Raw genomic sequence first — 20,514 nt, 5'->3', positions numbered from 1 at the left:
GTGTGTGTGTGTGTGTGTGTGTGTGTGTGTGTGTGTGTGTGTGTGTGTGTGTAAGTATGTAAACCTCTCATAACTTTTGAATGACTCGACCGATTCGATCGCGGTTGGTGCCATTCGAAAGGGCTTGTCCAAACTTAGATTTTGAATACAATCTTCGAGCTCAAAAATACAATTTATATGTTGTTTTGAGCTCTCCGAGCTCGAAAAGATAACTTTTTTGTGCTTTTGAGCTCTTCAAGCTCAAAAGTTTAATAGAAGGTTGATAAAACACTACACGGAAAAAAAAATTTCGTTCTGGTAACGTAACTGTAGAGTTACCACAACTATACACAGTTTACTGTTCGTTGTAGAGTTACAGTAACAAAATGTTATTTAGTTCTGATAACTCAATGTTGTTGAGCTCTCAGAGCTCTACGGGATTGTTCTCAGAGCCAAACGATATAATTGGGAGCGCTCTACGTTGCGCAGTAGTGGAGTGCGCTGACATATTTCATAACCTTCTAAAATGACAAACAGAATTATTTTGTTACTAATCCATATTATTAAAAATATATGAGGACAATTAAGTTCCAAATTTATTTATTTAAAGAAATAGGTTTTCTTTTTGTCAAATTGAATTTTGTTAGAACAGTTTTGCATTTATGGTTTTTCAAGATTCATTTGCAGTGACTGCTAATTTAATTTATTAGTTGAATATATTGTGATAAATGATAAGTTATCGGAATACATTAAAAAGACCCCATTTACCACAAAATAAAATTTGTTTTCGATTATTTATCTTTTCTTGTGCATATACGGTAGTGATTTTATGTCCAATATTTATTGATATAATTAAGAAAATAAGATAATTTTGTGACGACCATATTTTTATTTTACAAATAATATTTATTTGTAATGTAAGTTCTATTATTATTTTATTTCTATTATAATACTATTCTTATTTGTCATATACAATTATTGTTGGCAATATAAATTCATTCTGCCGCATGTATTTATTAAATTATCAATGCTAAATCGTAAAAAAAAATTATTAAGCAGACTTCCAAAAATTTGATATAGTCTCAGAACGATCCTGTAGAATTGTGAGAGGTAAATAACGTTTAGCTCTCAGAGCTCAACGATGTAGAGTTGCAGGAGCCAAACGGTATTGTCACTATAAGAATACGTTAACCTACTGAAACTTTTTACAACTAACTAACTACTATAGAGTTCTTGTAGCAAAATTTTGTCTCCGTGTATTTTGTGAGTTTTCAAACCGCAATAACTTTTAAATGAATGAACCGATTTTCACGCGGTTGGCGGCATTCGACGCATTTTTTTGAGCCTTATGAAAAATTTTTAAGTTCAAATTGATCTAACTAGAAATTTCGGAGTAATTCCGAAAAAACACTTTTTTTGGTTTTCTTTCCTGCACGATATATCGAACGAATCAACCGATTTTGATCGGATTAGCGGCAATCGACGTAGTTTTTCAAGGTTAAGAGTTGATTAGTTTTTGGAGTTGATTGATAGAGCCGTTTGAAAGTGATTTCAAGAAAACCACTTTTGAAAAATTTTTTTTTACAGTTTTTTTAGATTTGCCGAAATCTATCGGTCTGAATCAATCCAAATTGTATTCAAAATCTAAGTTTGGCCAAGCCCTTTTGAATGGCACCAACCGCGATGAAATCGGTCTAACCGTTCAAAAGTTATAGGAAGTTTACTTACTTACACACACATACAACCAGAAGGAAGAGCGGCAGCTAATTCCTCTCCCCGCGAAGAAATGCCTTACGGTGGTACCATGAGGGATCAGAGGATAGAAGAGAAAGGGGTTCAGGGTTTAGTGGGTAGGGGCGTCAGCGTCGAGTTTTGGTATGACGCTGCGTCGAGTCGCCACATATCCAGGCCAAACAGCTATGCCTAGAATCCGTAAAAAGGATTCCCCCCTTTAGGAAAAAAAAAAAAAAATTAGGAAAACAGTTGACCCTGAAGGCCATCCCTGCAACTTCCCGCTAATTTCATACTTAGGTGCTTAAAATTGCACCAATGACGTTTTTGAGCTCTTCGAGCTCAAAAATACAATTTATGGGTTATTTTGAGCTCTCCGAGCTCAAAGAGATTGCTTTCCTATGCTTTTGAGCTCTTCGAGCTCAAAAGTCTGATAGAGATTTGATAAGACACTATTTTTTGAATTTTTAAACCGCAATAACTTTTGAATGAATAAACCGATTTTTACGTGGTTAGAAGCATTCGACGCAGTTTTTTAAGTCTCACAAAAAATCTTTAATTTTGAATTGATCGCGCTAGGAATTTTGGAGTTATTCCGAAAAAACACTTTTTTCGGTTTTCTTTCGTTCACGATATCTCTCGAACGAATCAACCGATTTTGACCGGACTGGTGGCGATTGACGTAATTTTTTGAGGTTAAGAGCTGATTAGTTTTTGGAATTGAACCTTTAAGCTGTTTAAAAGTTATTCCAAAAAAACCACATTTGAAAAAAATTTTTTTTTCAGTTTTTTTAAGATTTCTCAAAATCTATTGATCTGAATCGGTCCAAATAATTTTCAAAATCTAAGTTTGGTCAAGCCCTTTCGAATGGCACCTACCGCGATGAAATTGGTCAAGCCGTTCAAAAGTTATAAGCGGTTCACATACTTTTACACACACACACATACATACAGACACCGTGACAACCTCACGGGGATAGTCAGGGAAGCTTCCTGTGACCTTCAAACGTCGAGATCTGATGAAAACTCGATTTTTGCAAAACGGGGTGAAAACAATAAATTCCCGATTTTTGAAAATCTTCGATTTTCTTAGCGGGAAGTTAAAAAAACACACACACACACAAACACACACACACACAAACACACACACACACACCTGCGTCAGAGGAGAAACTGCTACCAGGCGCGTCTCCCCGTAGCGGACGGAAGAACGCTCGCTGTCCTTGGATGACACTAGGTCTCTTAGTTGATGAGGTACAGAGGGTAGGAGCCAAATAAAATATGCTCCCGTGGACAAAACTCCCCCCCCCCCTTGAATGGGTTGGTCACACTAACTGACCTAGCAAGACGATTGGTTCCTGCTGTAACTCACTGGGAGTGTCCGGAACCTGTATCGTAGTTTCCGACGATGCGGGCCACGGCTGATGTGAGCTTGCTCTGCTGAGGTGTAAGTTGTAGCAGTGGATCAGGAGCCAGTCACTTCGGGCCTTGATCAGAAAGTACGCAGTGAGTGTTAGAGATCGGAATCTTCACCGCACCGAGCGAGTCTAGTCCGTCCGTGTATTCCGGGACTGGCTAAGTGTCGACATTTTTTTTTTTTTTATAAAGAGGTACGAAAAAAGATCTTCAAAAGACACCGGTATCGTTAACTCTGCCGCCCATCTTCCAGCAGATATCGATAGTCGGTAGTGTGGAGATTTTTACCCACTAAAAAAAACATTCCTCTTCCCCTCTCCCCTAGATGGTACGGGGAGGACTGGATTGGAACCGCGTTAGCATTACCTCAATCCAGTCGTGCTGCGTCTCACGACGCCTACTCCTGGCTACTGGTCCCTTTCTGCGATTTTGTCTTTCAGGAGGTGCTGTGCATAAACTGCAACAGCTGACCAGTTTTCCTCTTGTTTGATCATATAGGTCACCAGGCTTGAGGGGGAGAGCCTGGTGCCTATGATCTCTTCAGTGTTTCTTCTGTAGTCCTTCTATCGAGCACACTCGAAGAATGTGTGTTCGGAGTCGTCGATTTTATCCGGGCAGTATTTGCACGTTGGTGTGCTGTGCAAACCCATCTTGAAAAGATAGGCATTGAACTGCCCATGTCCCGTCAATAGCTGGGTCAGGAAAAAGTCCGTATCCCCGTGCTTCCGAGAGAGCCAGACGTTGATGTTTGGGATCAGGCGCGCCGTCCATCTGCCCGTCTCTCCCGATGTCCATCGGTCCTGCCACTCTTGCTGCGTTTCCGCCTTTATCCTCGTTCTTGCGTCCTTCATGTTATCATCACTGTCTTTAGCGTCATAGAGTTTTGCTCTTTCGAACGCTAATAGGTCGATGGGCGCGGCTCCTGCAATGACCAATACAGCCGCTTCGGAAACTGTGCGGTAGGCGCAGGCAACCCTGAGAGCGCCTCGCCGCTGTACTGCTGCGATCTTTCGCCGGTAGGTCTTCTGCTTTAATATGTCTGCCCATATCTCCGCTCCATAAAGCAGTACCGAGTGGACTGCTTCTAGAAGAACTCTTCTCTTTTTTGTTCTTGGTCCCATGGTGTTGGTCATAATTCGTGCTAGGCTAGACACAGTCTTGCTGGCTTTTTTGCATGCACTGTCGAGGTGTTCACGGAAAGTTTCTCGTCTATCACATTACCCCTAGATACCGCAGGGCCCTTGTTGACGTCAGCGTTGTTCCTCCCATGTCCATAGCGAATGGTTTTGGAAACCATTTTTGACGGGTCAAAACGACCATCTCGGTTTTCTGTTTGGCGAGTTTCAGGTGATGCTTATCGAGCCAAGTCTCGACGGTGTCGATGGTTTCCCGAACTAGCAGTTCGGCCTCTTCCACGCTGTCCGCCACTATAGTGGCTGCAACGTCGTCTGCAAAGCCTGTTAGCTCTACTTGCTCTGGCAACGGGATTTCAAGAAGCTCGTCGTAGTCTGCGTTCTCATAGTCTCCCTTCTCATAGTCTGCGTTCTCGTAGTCTCCCTTGTATGAGCTTCTCGAGCAGTTTTCCAGCAATGTCTAGCATACAGAGTGGTCTAAACGACGAAGGTGTTATGGGGGTTCCCTTACCTTTGTCTAAGAGAACCAATCTCTGCCGTTTCCAGACCGCGGAAAAGGTGCCAGTTGCCAAGCATGCGTTGTAGGTGTTCAGGAGTAAGTCTGGGTATTCCAGGGCTATAATCTTGATCACCGATGCCGGGATGCCATCAGGTCCAGGTGCCTTTCCTGTTTTGAGTGACTTGGCCGCGTCTTGTAGTTCCTTAGTTGTGAAGGGCGTTACTTCGTTGTTTTTAGTGTAGTGTTTCTTCTCCTGCGGCGGGTGTTTGGGGAAAAGCTCCGCTACGATGCTATCCATTAAGGCTGGAGACTTCGGCGCCTCTGGTGAAGCCTTTCCAAGTCGTTTGGCGACAATTTGGTAGGCTTTACCCCAGATGTCATTGTCGAGATCGTTGCAGATCTCTTTCCACAACTTTGCTTTACTTGCTTTGATGGCTCGATTTAGCATCTTTTTGGCCTGCTTGTACTCTTTTGAATACAAGTCCTGGCTTGGGGAGCGTTTGGCGGCTCTCGTTGCGCGGCGACGTTGTTGATGGCACATTTTGCGAAGTTCCGCTATGTCTGTTGACCACCAGTACGCCGGCCTGCGAAAACTCCGGTTTTTCAACCGCGGCATAGAGGCGTCACATGCGGCGGAAATCTCCTTCATCGTATTTAGTACTGTCCTTTCTGTCTCGCTGCAAGTATCCGGAGTCGGGTTGTTCTGAAGGGTAGACCAGCTCCGTGCAAGTGAAGCTCGCAGTGCCTCTGGATCAAGCTTCCTGACATTCCACTTTCGCTTAGAAAGGTCGTGTTGTGGTACCGGAGCAGATGCCAATCCAACGTTAAATGTCACGAACTGGTGATCACTGCCACTGTATTTTTCGGATACTGTCCAGTTTTCAATCATGTTGGCAATTTTTGTCGCCAACGAAATGTCGAGGATGGACTCTTGGTACCCCAGTCTTCTGAAAGTCGTGGTGCTCCCAGTATTTAGCACTATGAGGTCGAGTCTAGCCACGACGTCAGCGACCTCGTTGCCTCTGGTGTCGGAGAAATCAGCGCCCCATTCAGCCGATTTAGCATTGAAGTCACCAGCTACGATAACTTCGCCGTCGAACTTAGTGACCGCATCTTCTATATTTGCGAGTTTCTGTCGGAATACACTAATCCCTTCGTTAGGTGAGAGATAGACGCTCATGAAGTAGGTTGTGGGGGTTTGAATCCAGACAAAACCTGCTCCACCTCCGCTGTTGTTGACGGTAACGTTCTTTGTGTTCACAATCTAAATTGCTGCCGTGCCCGTTTCGTCTGCGAACCATGTTTTACCTTCGATGTTTAGATATTGCTCGCAGATAAAGCAGACGTCAATTTAATCTTCGAAAACACGCTGGCGCAGCAGGTTTTGCGCCAAGGCGCACCTATTCAGGTTGCCTTGTAGTATGCGTGTCATTTCTGACCTTTCATGGCTTCTGCAAGTGCTTTGCGGAATGCCTTACACGCTCCAGTGCCAGAAATATGGCATAGACTATCCTGGGCATCTTTGTCCGAAGCACAAAGGAAGCGTTTTAACTTCTCCGTGCAGTTTACGGCCTTGTGGTTCTCTCCGCCACATTTGTAGCAGCACCTGCTTCTGTCTGGTCCCGCACACTGACGTGTTTGGTGTCCATAACCAAGACATTTAAAACAACGTGTTACTTTTACTACTGGGCGTATACGACAGTTCACCAAACCGATCCGTATACGGGCCTTGTCAAGGGCCTTAATCGCATTGGGCTCGTCTAGTTCGCAGAAGGCTGCCCGATTACCTCGTGGTGTGGGTTTTGTCAAATTTACCCGTTTGACCTCCAGGTTGTCAGTGAATTCACGTTTGAGTGCTTCACGGACTTCGCTCTCGGTAGAGATTTCATCTAAGTCGAGGATCTCGATCGTTGTTGTTGGTGTTAGCGTCTTGACTGTGCCGATGTTTGCAGTGGCTGCCCTTACTGCATCGGTGAATGCCTTGCTGTCTTCGGACTTTCGAGCCATTTCAAGGAGAACGCCTCCGTGTTTCGTCTTTTAATAGACCTTATGTCTACGCCCGTCTCGACAGGGCTTACCTTGGCCTTGATTTCCTTCAGGAGATCGGCGTATGTTCGCCCTTCAGCTGGTTGGACTAGGACAGCTTTAGTTCTTGTCTTCTTCCTCCTTGGTTTCTTGGAGCCACCGCTGTTTGGCTGGTCTTGGGCTGTAGCAGTTTGAGTCACTGGCTCCTGTTCTTTCTTTTTCTTGTTTTGCCGAGTCACTTTGGTCCAGGTATCATCCCGGGCTGTCTTTTTCTGTGCTGGCTTGTCAATATCTGAGGAAGGGCTGGGCGTGGACAGCGGCCTCTTCTTGTTGCCATCTCCTTGCTGTGGTAATTTCTTAGGAGTGGTCAGAGATGGCTGTGATTTTTTGTTCAGACTCGGAGATGTTTGAGTCGTTGACGCCGACTTCGTTGGTGATTTGTTGGCCAGCCTATATGCCGTACTAATAGACGAAACCAATTTTCTGATCTCATGGTGGAGATTCTTTTTGTCTTTTATGAAGTCGGCTAACTCATCAATCTTGTTGCCGAGCCTCTCCATTGGTGACTGTTGGCCGGTGACGGTCGGTAGAGAGTTCATTCTTCCTCGGTGGGTTTGATTAGTGGCAGGAGCAAAAGGTCCTCCACTTTTTGAAGGAATGTTGCTCAGCTGTCCGTTCTCTGCCATCTGGGCTGATTTCGTACTCCCTGTAACCTTGCTAGCATTGCTAGACAGCAGAGCCATGGGGTCTACTCCACTGTTCAAACGGTCGCTTGATAACGACAAGTTTAGGCCCGTTTGCACGCCTTCTCTCGCCGGCACTGAGGTATCCATCCTCTGTACTGTAAACGATGTTTGAAAATCTTCTGACATTTCCATATCATCTTTTGCTAGGTTTTGGTCCACCCCGAGTATTCTGTTTCCTCGGTACCCGACGCATCTGACGTGCAGATATGCCGGGCATTCCCCTATCCGCCACCTGAGGAGGCGCCCGATGCGGGACCCAGCAAGCCCGACACGGGGGCTAAGTGTCGACTAGGCCTCAGGGAACTGGGGTAGGAGTACTATCTCCGAGGGTACACCCGTTCCTAGTTATGACAACCCGCTCCACTCCGTACGATGCGCTGGTAAATCAAAAAGTATGAGTAATTTACAGGAAATTAACAAAAGTGGAAACGGGCTTCATGTCCAACAAGCAGCGATTGAAGCAAGCGCTGAAATGAAGAGAACGCAAGTGCTGGAGTGCCTTGAAAAGCTGACCATTGAGCTGCAAGAGTTTGTCCAAACAAAGGTCAATATCCACAAGGAGATAAAGACCAAGATAACCGGTGTAGTTAATGCTCTTGGAAGATTCAAGAAACTGGACGAGGAATGGCAGTCATCACGACGACGCATTCAAACTGAAGTTGAGACGGAAGAAGCAATGGACACTGGAGCCGACGGTGACGGCGAATCTGCTGCTGAGGACAAGGGTGAAAATGGTTCAAGGCCTGGAAAGAGAAAGGACCGAAATTCGCCAGAGCCAACCGACAAAGTCACAAAGAAGAAGGACTTGAAAAAAAGCCCTCCGCAACGAGTAGCAGAGCAGACCCAACAGCCGGTATTCACCTACAAGTTGGAGCAGTTCAACCCTGAAGACATCCCAACTATCACATTGGACGAGTTGACAGAGGCAGGCAATCGAGTACGGAATAATAAGGTGCCGGGATTGGACGGAATCCCTAATATTGCCCTGAAATCAATCCTTAGGGCAGCACCGGCATTATTCCTGGACGTTTACGATACATGCCTGAAGAAAGGGACTTTTCCCCAGAAGTGGAAACAGAAACGGCTAGTGCTACTTCCGAAGGGGAAAAAGCCGCCGGAAGAACCGTCATCCTACCGACCACTGTGCATGTTAGACATGGCTGGCAAGATATTCGAGCGCATAATTCATCAGAGAATAGAGGCTGTAGTCGATCCACTCCTGGCAGAGAACCAGTTTGGTTTCCGAAAAGGACGGTCAACTCTGGATGCGATCGAATTGGTTGTTGATACAGCCAAGGATGCGATCGCCGGAGCGAGATGTAAGGGTGGAAAGGTGAAATACTGCTTGGTGGCTGCTTTGGACCTCAAGAATGCCTTTAACTCCGCTAACTGGGACTGCGTTATGCGGGCTCTAGAAGAAAAAAACGTACCAGGATACCTTCGCAGAATGGTAGCGAGCTACTTCACGAATAGGGATCTGAAATATGACATGAAAAACGGTACGGAAGTGTACGAAATCTCCGGAGGAGTGCCACAGGGATCAGTTTTAGGCCCTCTGCTATGGAACATCATGTATGTCGGAGAAGAGTCCTCAAAGACTTGCCTTCCACCGAAAGAAGAAGAGCAAATATCAGAAGATAGAAGGAAGGTAGTTAACGCCTTAGCCACCAGAAGGAAGAGCAGTAGCTAGTTCCTCCCCTCACGAAGTAATGCCTGACGGCGGTTCCCATGAGGGATTAGAGGAAAGAAGAAAAGAGGTTTAGGGTTTAGTGAGTAGGGGCGTTAGCGTCGAGTTTTAGTATGACGCTGCGTCGAGTCTTCACATATTCAGGCAAAACAGCTATGCCTTGAATCCGCAAAAAGGATTCCCTCCCCCTTAAGGAGAAAAAAAAACACACACACACATACATACGTACATACATACATACATACAGACACCGTGACAACCTCGCGGGGATAGTCAGGGAAGCTTCTTGTGACTTTCAAACGTCGAGATCTGATGAAAACTCGATTTTTGCAAAACGGGGTAAAACCAATAACTTCCCGATTTTTTAAAATCTTTGATTTTCTTAGCGGGAAGTTAAAAATGAATACCGCTCGTTTATGTTATTTTTGATAAAAAATACTTGTTATATCTTCAGTTAATGATTCTCGGTTTTTTAAAACGATCTTAAGAAAAGTACGATCGATATTTAATAAAACGTTTGCTTGAACGTCGGTCAGCATAGGGTTTGTATGTAAAATATACAAATTTCAAATGCTTATATTTCAAAATTTAGTGCCGCAAGAACTATTTTAAAAAATTCCTACGTATAGAGGATGCTTATAATTATGAGTATAAGTACTCAAAATTTCCAAAAAATTTTAAGAAAGCGGTTTTTTCTCGGAACGTCCTTAATGATTTTCTCGTTCTTTTTACAATAAATAAATCTTTGAAAATTGAAGAATTTATCTTCATTGAATTATATGTTTTATGGTACATAAATTATGTTATTATCAGTATTTCTGATTTACTTATTAAAATGTAAATTTTAAGCTCTAAGAATTACACTAAATAAATTTTTGAAAATTGGAGAATCAATCTTGCTTGAATTATCTGTTCGATGGTTTACGAAATGTGTTAGTATCCGTTTACTCACAAGAGTATAACAATAAAAATAGTTGCAGAAAGGAGCACTCTTTGATGCTTTGCATTATGAGTCGTGCAAAAGTAATACATAAATTTATTTAACTAACTGAATAATTTACTTAGAAGGATTAGTAAAAATTTATGTAAGAATAGTCAGATGAATCCATGTTCGTCACGACAAACGGACACAGATCTTGATGTACTGAGTGTTATAACTAAATTTTCAATTATATGATTCATGATTCACGATGTTCATTACGATATCTTAATCTAGGTCTAAGTATATTCTAATACTTGATGTCTCTATTAATAATTTATATTGATATAACTTTCAGAAAACCAAATCTTCACTAATTGGAATCATGACTTATCTTGCTTCAAATTTCGGCATCAAGTAACAAAGAGAACCATTCAGTTCTTTCAATAATTCCGCTAGTGGATTGTACTATTTAGAGTTGATTTAGTAATGTAGTTGAGATTGACAAAGATAACGAATTAGATTAGTACAATTTGTTTAATATTATTCTATTCTACTCTATATTTTACCTATCCGTTGTGAAGATTACGATTAGTATACGACGAGCTCTGACATTTAGAGTACTTAATACATCAATAAGACGTCCAGCATTACTGATATAACTTCCGGATCTTAGGTTAATTTTGTTACATCTAAACGTTGTATATTGTCAAGTATTGAAGTATGATCTATTCTCAATTATTTAGCCCGAAGAAAAAGTAAAATTTTAAGAAGAAATGTTATTGAATCCTTCTTTTTTTTGGTCAAAATTATTGATATTATTCTCTAAATAATAAATGATATTGAAGTTAGCAGAAATTCTAAAATTTATAATTTTTTATTAGCAGATTCATTGCATAATAAAAAACTGACAGAGAATGTACTTTAATTTTTTAGATAGGAAATTTTTTAATTATTTCATAAAAAAATAACTTGTAAATTCTTTAAAAATTATTTCTGAAGAAAATTGGATACCTCGAGCCAGTTAATTTTTTTTTTTAAATTTGAACTTGGAAAATTTTTGTATTCAATTTTATTTCTTTAACAACTACGATTTCTCTCCTTAAGAAGTTTATTTAAAAATTAGATATTCTTTATGTCATAAGTCATAAGTCATAAATAAAAAAATTAACATTTGAATAAATATTGTCAGTACGATAAAAAAAAAAAAAAAAAAACTTAAGAAAGAAACTTATGATTTATGAGCAAGATTTATTTTCAAAAGTATTTTTGACACGGAAAAAATTTATTTACAAAGAAAAATTAGTTATTATTTTCAAGGCTCTGGATGAACAAATAGATGATCTAACCCAAGTTGGAAAACTCATTTGAATACTTGAATAATAAATTATTATTGTAATTAGTAATTATCAATAAATTATACATTTGACGATTTCAAAGATGAAATTTTTTATTTTTTATTTTTTATTTTTTCAGTGAAAATTTTCCAAAAAAGACTTTATTTTTTAATATCAATATCTAAAAACATTTAATGGTTTTTACAGTAAAAAAAATGGATAACTCTTAAAAAGTTGAAAAATACAATACATATCCACCAAAATCAGAACTACATCATCTTGAAGAAGCTTTTCCGTATGATAGAAAAACGTACTTTGTCATCAGATGTAAGAGTAATCCGATTTAGATGCATTTGAAGTAATGTATTACTCCAGGATTTACAAACTGCGTTGGTTACATTCATTCGAGTAGCATACATAAGTATAAAAGTATAAAAGCTGTCTGATACGAAAGCACACACACGAGCATCGTACTGGCCAGTTTAACATCCACATTCTATCGAAACTTCTCTATATAAAGGGAAATAGTATTTAGTTCCAATACCCAGCAGTTTTGCGTTTTTTAACTCTGCTCGTCATAAACCGATGCCTACATGAACCGATACGAGTGCTAAATGCTATTAGAGAATTTATACTCTCACTATTTTTGTAAAAATATTTAGTGATACGATAAATCTTTTAGGTATAATTTAAAATTTTAAGGTTTATTTATAAAGTTTAATGCAATTTTTAAAACTCGAAAAAAATATTTTTGTATAATTTTATAAAATTTCAATACTGTGCGGAGCAATAAAAAATTAATTATTTTCCCCAATGTAGAATGGGAAAAATTCTTTTATGTGCTTATACTAGGCTATGAGAATTAAAAAAACAATTTATTATAAGTATTTAGTTTGGTATTTTATATAGAAATATAAATATCAATAAATGTGTTGAATAAAATAAAAATTGGTTAAGTAATTAATTAAACTAAATACCAATGTCATATCGAAAAATTATTTTACGGGGAGAATTTTTAGCAACGAAAGTCATGTATCAGATTTATTTTATGAATTCTAATTACTAACTTCGGCTATTCTACCATAGTAATTATTGCCATTTTACATTGATAAAAATCCTATAACAATCTAACTGATTCCTTCTCTACACGGAAAGAAAAATATGGGAACTATTCCCATAATTTTATGGGAACAGTTCCCAGGTGATTATAGGAACTGTTCCCATGAATTATGGGAATTGTTCCCATAATTATAGGAAATTTCCCCAGAATTATAGGAAAATTTTCCATAATGGTATAGGAATGGTTACTATAATTATAGGAATGATTCCTATACAATTATAGGAACCATTCCCATAATATTATGGGAAATATTCCCATAATGATATAGTAATGGTTCCTATATCATTATGGGAACTATTCCCATAATGGTATAGGAAGGATTCCTAGAATATTATAGGAATCATTCCTATACCATTATGGGAATCATTCTCAAAATAAAATAAAGATAAAATCTTCGTGCGGAGTGAGTTCGAAATGATTCCTATAATATATACACGGAAAAAAAAAATTGGGGCAGCCACATGATTTTCATGTTGTCGGCAATAATAGTTAAAACAACTATAATAATTAAATAATAATAATAATCATAATAACAATATAATAACAATAATCAATATTATTGCGAGAATAAGGAAAATTTTGTGGCCAGTGTATTTATGTGCTAAAATGGGTTTTTGCTTGGAGTTGTGCCTTTTCAAGGTTTCATATTATTCTCACCAATAGTCAATTTATTATAATAAGAATTTAGGCTGCATTCGAAAATGCTCTGTGTCTAGATACATAATGAAGAAATGACCTCGTATCTGGTAAACTATTGACATTTTTGAAGATATAAGCTCATCCCGATGTTACACTCATCAAGAGCTTTCATTTGAGTACCCACATGCATTTTTGATATATTTTTCATATATACATATTGTGACGTTATTTTTTCGACCGGGGTCTATTTAAAATGAACGTCACTAGCGCCAACGGATTTTTTGTGATTTTAAGTCGATATTCCAAGGCCAAAATTTTATAGAAAATAATTGAGAGGATTAAAAGTGAGTCTTTAGCGAACCTTCAGTGAGGAGAGTCCGAGTTATTAGCGAGTCTTTAGTGAGTAGAGTCCGAGTGTAGATGCCGAGTAACGAGGAGCTACAGTTTTAGTGTGAATTTAGAGAGTTACAGTTACAGTTGAGATTTTGAGAATTTTGAGATTAGAGTCAGTTTTAGAGTAAAGTTTTGGAAAATATTGAGGTTGAGTCATTTAAGGTTTTTATTGAGTTATTTTGAGTTTGTGGGTTTTGAATTTTTAGTTTTGAGTTTTGAAATTTAAGTTTTGGGTTTTGAGGTTGCAGAGTATGTGGGTAAATCAGCGTTACCGTGGAGCGGGACTATAAGTCACCCGGTTTCGGTTGATGCTAGACGACAGTCTAACCCTTTGAGACTTCCAGGTGGAATGCCTAGGTCTGGTTGAGATGCCAGCGCTCTGATGTAGAGGAACATGACGAAAGCATATGGGATCAGTTTGAGTTACGTTTACGTTTACGTTTTTCGTTAAGTTTTTGTTACGTTTAAGTTACGTTTTTGATATTTTAATTTTGAGTTTAAGTTACGTTTTGAGTTACGTTTTTGGTTTCGATCCCAGCAGTAGTCAGTTCCCGGAGAGCATCCACTAAAGGAATATCCGTACTCCGAGCCTCAATTTTTTGATTTAGAGATTAAAATGTTTATGGGGATTAATTGAATATAGAAATTTTAGTTGGATTTTAGATTTTGTTAAGAAGAGTTGAGTCTTAGACCTCGTAGTGGACAGTCGAGTTGGAGAGTCGCCTCTGATCACTTCAAGTGATCGGATGTGCGTATTATTGCAGCTACAGGTTAAGAGTTTAGTCTCTTGCATTTTAGTTTACGTTACAGAAATGAATATAGTTATGAGGTTTATTTAAGTTAGTATAAAAAGTTACTCAGCATCGGCATTGTTTATATCAGGTATGATTTTAGTTTATTTATTGTAATTTGAGCGTTAATAATTTAGTTTTTGGTCTTGAGATATCGGATAGTCTCGTTTATAGTAAACTTTTGTATTATAAAGAATTTAGAGTTTTGTTGATAGATTTGATTGAGATTGTTATTCGAGTCATTAAGATTTATTTATTTATTTGTTTTATTTTATAAGAATAAGGTACTGTAACTTGGCTATAGCGTTGATATTGTTAGCTATATCGTTCTAGTAATTTTATATGGATTTGAGATTAAGTTTGTTAATTAAGTTTACGGTTTACTGAATAAATACCGATTTTGTTTTAATGATAATTTTTTAGTGTTGCGTATAAAATTATTACAATTATGGATCCTCTCTAACCGAACCACCCCCTCTCTCCACAAACCAGCACACTGAGCGACCCCGAGGTATTCCATTGTCCTTCTGATTTTTGGTCTTTATTTTGTTAAGTTTTCTGTATTTTCGATTTAGTTTACGTTTTAGCTAGTTTGATAATTTCTAGCGAATAAAAATTATCTAATTACGTTTGAGTTTAAGTTTGAGTTCTGATATTGTTTGAGTTTGCGTTTAAGTTTAGCTAGTTTGAGAATTCCTAGCGAATAAAAATTCTTTACGTTCCGTGTTCACTAGTTTGGTAATTCTAGTGATTAAAAATTACCTGGCGCCCTATTTTATCGAGACTAGAGACCAAGAATCGGAAAGATAACGAAGTATAATCCAGATTTTATTTTTTTTAGAATTAAGTTTAGTTAAGTTCCCGTATACCCCCCCTTGAAAATTTGGTTATAATATATATAACTAGCTGACCCGGCAAACGTTGTTTTGCCATATAAATAATTTCCTAGTAATTTCTAGTGTAGACAAAAAATAGCTTACTTATTGTAAGTATGTATGTATTTCAGAATGTGTATATTGTATGTATGTAAGAATGTGGTATATGCGTGAAATATGCATGGAGCGCTGTGAACGATGAGGGAATATAAAAATAACAAAAGGCAAACATTATTTTTAAGTTATTATAATTTATTCCTTAAAATTATATATCATTAATTAAACAATTACGACAGTAACACTATTAAACAATATCAATCTCTTAATGCTATAGCGTGAACAATATTTTTTGTTAGTCCATTTTTAGCTAACACAACAAACTGGATGGTTTACCCACTCGAGAGCATGCCACGTATAATTGTCCGTGTGAAAAACATGGTGTTCTCAAATCTAATCCACAAACAGACATCGTTTGACCTTGGGATTTGTTGATAGTCATTGCAAATGCCAATTTAATCGGAAACTGAATACGTTTGAATTGAATTGGCACATCTGTAGGTATAATAGGAATCCGTGGTATGAGTATATTTTCACCTCTGAAATTGCCATTTAAAATCCTGGCTTCGAACACGTTTTTCATTAATTTTTGAATGACTAATCGCGTACCGTTGCACAGCCGGGGCGGGTTCAAATTACGAAGCAAGATAATTGGAGATCCAACCTTTAATTGTAAATTATGCGGTGGCATGCCTGGCAAATCCAGTGAGTTCAAAAACTCTGTGGGAAAATTTACTGCTTCGCTGTCGTCGCAAACTGTATCAATAGATTTATATGATACCAAGTTCCCTGGCAACAACATTTGTATCTTCAGATTTAAATTGTCAACGTCTACATTTTTTGCCGCTAAAATCGCTCTTTCTGCAAGCCACTCATGATTTATGTATTGTGTGTGTACATCGGGAAATATTTGTTCAATGAGAGTATCTTGCGAATCAGCGATTGTGCAGAAATCGGTCGGTAATTTTACGTGTCCAGTTTCATCTATAGCAACTTTTCCATCACCGATATCTAAGAGTTGTTTTGAAAATGTTTCAGCGGATGGATCTTGAAGCATTTGAACGCGCATATTTATTTTTAGCTGTAATTTTTCAACATTACGCCACAATGGAGATGATTTTAAGCAAGCGTTGATCTCATCAGCGTATGTTGAACGTGGAATGACTGGAAGTGTTTGTCTGAAATCACCTGAAAGGACCAACAGAGTTACGTCAAATAGTTTGTCACTGTTTTTAATATCTTTCAATGTCCTGTTCAACGCCTCAAGTGAATGTTTGTGTGCCATAGTATATTCATCTCAAATAATAATTTTACACCGTTTCAGCACAGTGGCCATGGACGATTGTTTCTTAATGTTGCATACTGCGTCAGGGTTATTCTGAATATTCAGTAGCAGCTTAAATACTGAATGAGCTGTTCTACCTCCATCCAATAAAGTTGCTGCAATGCCCGATGATGCAACGGCCAATGCGATGCCATTATTTGATCGTATTTCAGCAAGAATTAGCGAAATAACGAATGTTTTGCCAGTTCCACCCGGTGCATCCAAAAAGAATAACCCACCTTGTCCAGCTGAAACTGCGAGCATAATGCGATCATAAATGGTTATTTGTTCCTCATTCATTAGTGGGACATTGCGGGCAACAATCGCTGCCATTTCTACAGTACTGTACTGCAGTTCACGATTCATTTCAGTATTCATTAAATCAGATGCAGTTCGATTTGGCGAATTCATACCGAAATTACTAAGTGGTAAGTTGGCAATGACAATGCAAAGATTTTCAATAGCAATGAATGCTTCATTGTACATTTCGTCGCTGAATGTTATGGTTAGATCGTGGCATCGTATACGATGTTGATGCAATATATCATCAGTCATTGAATCTTTGTGATTTTCCCATAATATCTGTGCTCGGGCTGGGAAACATGTAGTCAACACTATAGCGAATAGTAGACGAATTTGTATTGCTGTACAGTTCAATGCAGCTTCAGCAAGCATGCATTCCCACTGGTTGTCGTCTTCCAGCAAGCCGAGTGCAAGGCATGCATCTTTATACGTTGGATATTGTTGCCCATTCACTTTACGTATATCTTGAAATGATAATGGGCCAGTAACATTAACCAACAACAGTCGAAGATAAAAGCACTCCGTGTGTCTTGGATTGACTGTAAATAATCGCCCCAAGGCGTTTGATTTAAATAAATTGAGACATGCAGCAACTGGTGAGCCTTGCTTGCGGGGTATCCATGTTTTTGTTTGAGTCCATGTGGAATAGCGTGGTACTTGTGAATAGAGTAATGTTCGTGCAAAGGCACCAAAATCATCCGCACGATTACACAATTCAAAAAATGCAGTGAGTGTAGTTTTAGGTGGATTTATTGCACGATCAATCGCTGTCTCGTTCGTGAAAAATACACGCTGACCGTTTTCAAGATGGATGACTAACTGAACAACTGCTGGATCCCGTTCATGAATTGGAAAACCAAAGATACGCCAAGCAGCTTCATTGGAGCTGATGTACCGACCAATTTGGTAGAGCGTTATTTCATCGTTTTTATTCACTGGAGGAGCATTCACATTAGTATTTTCCACTTTAAACACAGCCATATCACTGTCTTTATGGACATACTTGCAAATGTATTTGATGCTCTTCACAGAACTGCAGAACTCAACATTAATATGAGCATTATATGTCTTGCTCAGCAGAGGCGAATATGGCACCACCCAACGATTGTCAATATCAATGTCTGTGTTGATGATATTTTTAATAAATGATTGTCCGCCATTTTCAGGATTTCTTCGACGATATATTGGGTATCCGTCGACATTTGTGACCGTATCATTGGTAAAATCTTTAGGGAAATTTTTAGTACATTTTCCATCAGCCATGCAAGGCGATGAACTATTAAGAGTACCACATGGACCATGAATCATGTTTGTTGTAACAATATCAAACAGCAGTTGGTCAGTGGATGGATCTGGAATTTCCGCAGAAATGATACTATCGATTTCTTCAGGACGGATTTTGTCGATGAACCAAACCAAAATGTGTGCATGAGGTAATCCTCGCTTTTGCCACTCAACCGAATACATCCAGCAACGTGTGGGACCAAATACATGTGATTTAGTAATGAAACTTATCAAAGACTTCAACTTTTGTCTGAACACACGTGCTGTAATGTCATGGCGATGTATTGCATTTTGGCCAGGCAGTAGCAAAGATGTAATCTCTGGCCATTTTGGATTACATGTGAACGTGATAAATAAACATGGTCGTCCATATTCGCGCACGAAAGTCAGAGCATCCTGTATATATTCTTGCATATGACGTAGACTGCCTACGTACGATGATGGTAAAATGACATGGTTACCAATTTCGGCTACCATTTTGGTTACCAATTTAATAAAAATTAATTTAAATCTATTACGTTCAATAATTTAATTGTTTTGTTAAATGATTAATGATCAAATTAATAATCAATGAAGTACCTGATACGGGATCTCGTTGTTTTATGTTTATGCAATATCCGTCTTGTCCCTTCCAGAATATTAGCGGATATTGGAGAGCGTCATATGAACGATGTGTGTCAGCAATGAACTGAAGATTATTATTTCTTCTACGAATCACAATTCCTCGTGCAGCGGTACAATCGCCAACCATGATTCCAGCAACATCATCAACAACGGGTGCATTGAATCTACGAATATGCTCTCCAGCTGGTGTTTTATCAGGATTAATGACGATAGCGTGATTATCGCTTTGTAATTGGTGCATATGTGATTTGAATATTTTCAACAACTCGTTGTGCTCGTTCAAAAGAGCATCTAGCTCGCTGACGATGCGCCTGGCATAAAGTGAATCAAGGTTATTATAATCACAACGTGCATTCACGCGATTGGCAAGTGCGCTTCCGGAATCCTCACCGCCCATAAAGTAGATTTGTAAGAATTTATGTGGTTCGTTTGGCATTGGCAGCAGTGAGCCCATTTTATGATAAACTTGGCCTCTGATTTTGAATGTAGAATTGAATTGTTGACCATTTGCATTAGTATTTCGAACTATTTCTGTTGCTCCGAACGATGTCATTTGAAAGCATGAATTGAATCTTCGAATTGACTTCAGGAACACGTTAGAATCCGGATCCGTGCCGATAAGTAAGCCGTTCAATGGTTCAGGTGGTGTTTCAATTTCAGGTAGTTGCACTTTTCCTGATGCGCAACACATCCCAGCTGGCTCATTTTTGAATTTCAGAGCATGACAATGCGGACATTCCTTGTCCATAGCACCAATTACCACTTTTGAATGAACATAATATTCAATATCGGGCTCATACTGGAATGCTAAACGCAGGAATGAATCAGATATAAATGCTCGATGTACCTGTTGTCGTTGTTGGTCATTTGTTCTTCGTCTATTGACTGTGAAACGGCGTGATTGTCGTTGTTCTAATCTTCTGACTTCATTGCGTTCAGCTCGTGTATCTTCTGGCTCTTCTTGATGCAATTGCGCCATTCTGATACGTGCATCAGTATTTTGTTGCTGGATTTGTTCTTCTGTTCTTTCGGATCTGCTATTTCGCAAGTTTCGAGCTTTACTTGTACTGCGGCTCAAATCAGCCCCTTTGCGTTTTCTTGGCATTGCTCACTGTACAAAACATACATAAATAGAATTAATAAAATTATTTAATGATGAAAAATGTTAAAAGTATAATAAGGGCCAGGATTTTTGCCGCAGCTTTGAAATGATTAGTTTTAATTTATGAAATTATAACAAAAATATAAGTTTTATGAAAAAATTTTTCAAACAAAAGTAAAAAATTAAATTTTATGAAAACATTGTCTCTTATAATTTTTTCATACAACCAATATTTCCATTGACATTTCAAAATAAAGATTCATAATGATTGATTTTTTGGAGACTATGAAAATCTTAATTGTTCAATCACATTTTTTTAATAAAATTAAATTAAAATTACATTTTTATAAGATCAACAACATTTTCGATATAAATAAAAAAAAGTATACTTACAACACAAAATCCGTTGTTATTGGAAGCTCGTGTCACGTGTTGAGTACTTTTGAGGTTATAAAATCACTTGATTAACTAATCGTGCAAAATACACTCAAAATTGATAATTTAATTATTATTGATAAAATAGGAATGAT

The 20,514-nt window shown here is 38.5% G+C and overlaps 1 protein-coding gene across 1 annotated transcript in view; it reads right to left on the bottom strand.

Moving 5' to 3' along the window:
• The window catches only part of LOC123272214, a 25,140-nt gene extending 5,510 nt beyond the window's left edge, over positions 1-19,630 (bottom strand). The window contains exons 1-3 of the mRNA XM_044738915.1: positions 18,838-19,630; positions 16,662-18,728; positions 16,449-16,535 (exon numbers count right to left, since the gene is read on the bottom strand). Coding sequence (XP_044594850.1) covers positions 16,449-16,535; positions 16,662-18,728; positions 18,838-19,630 — 2,947 coding nt within the window. The remainder of the gene's footprint in view (positions 1-16,448; positions 16,536-16,661; positions 18,729-18,837) is intronic.
• Between the last annotated feature and the right edge of the window lie 884 nt (positions 19,631-20,514).

This window comes from Cotesia glomerata, linkage group LG9 (assembly GCF_020080835.1).
Source record: "Cotesia glomerata isolate CgM1 linkage group LG9, MPM_Cglom_v2.3, whole genome shotgun sequence".
NCBI lineage: Eukaryota > Metazoa > Arthropoda > Insecta > Hymenoptera > Braconidae > Cotesia > Cotesia glomerata.
The sequence above is the reverse complement of the archived record's forward strand: the minus strand, read 5'-3'. Positions and strand labels throughout refer to the sequence as shown.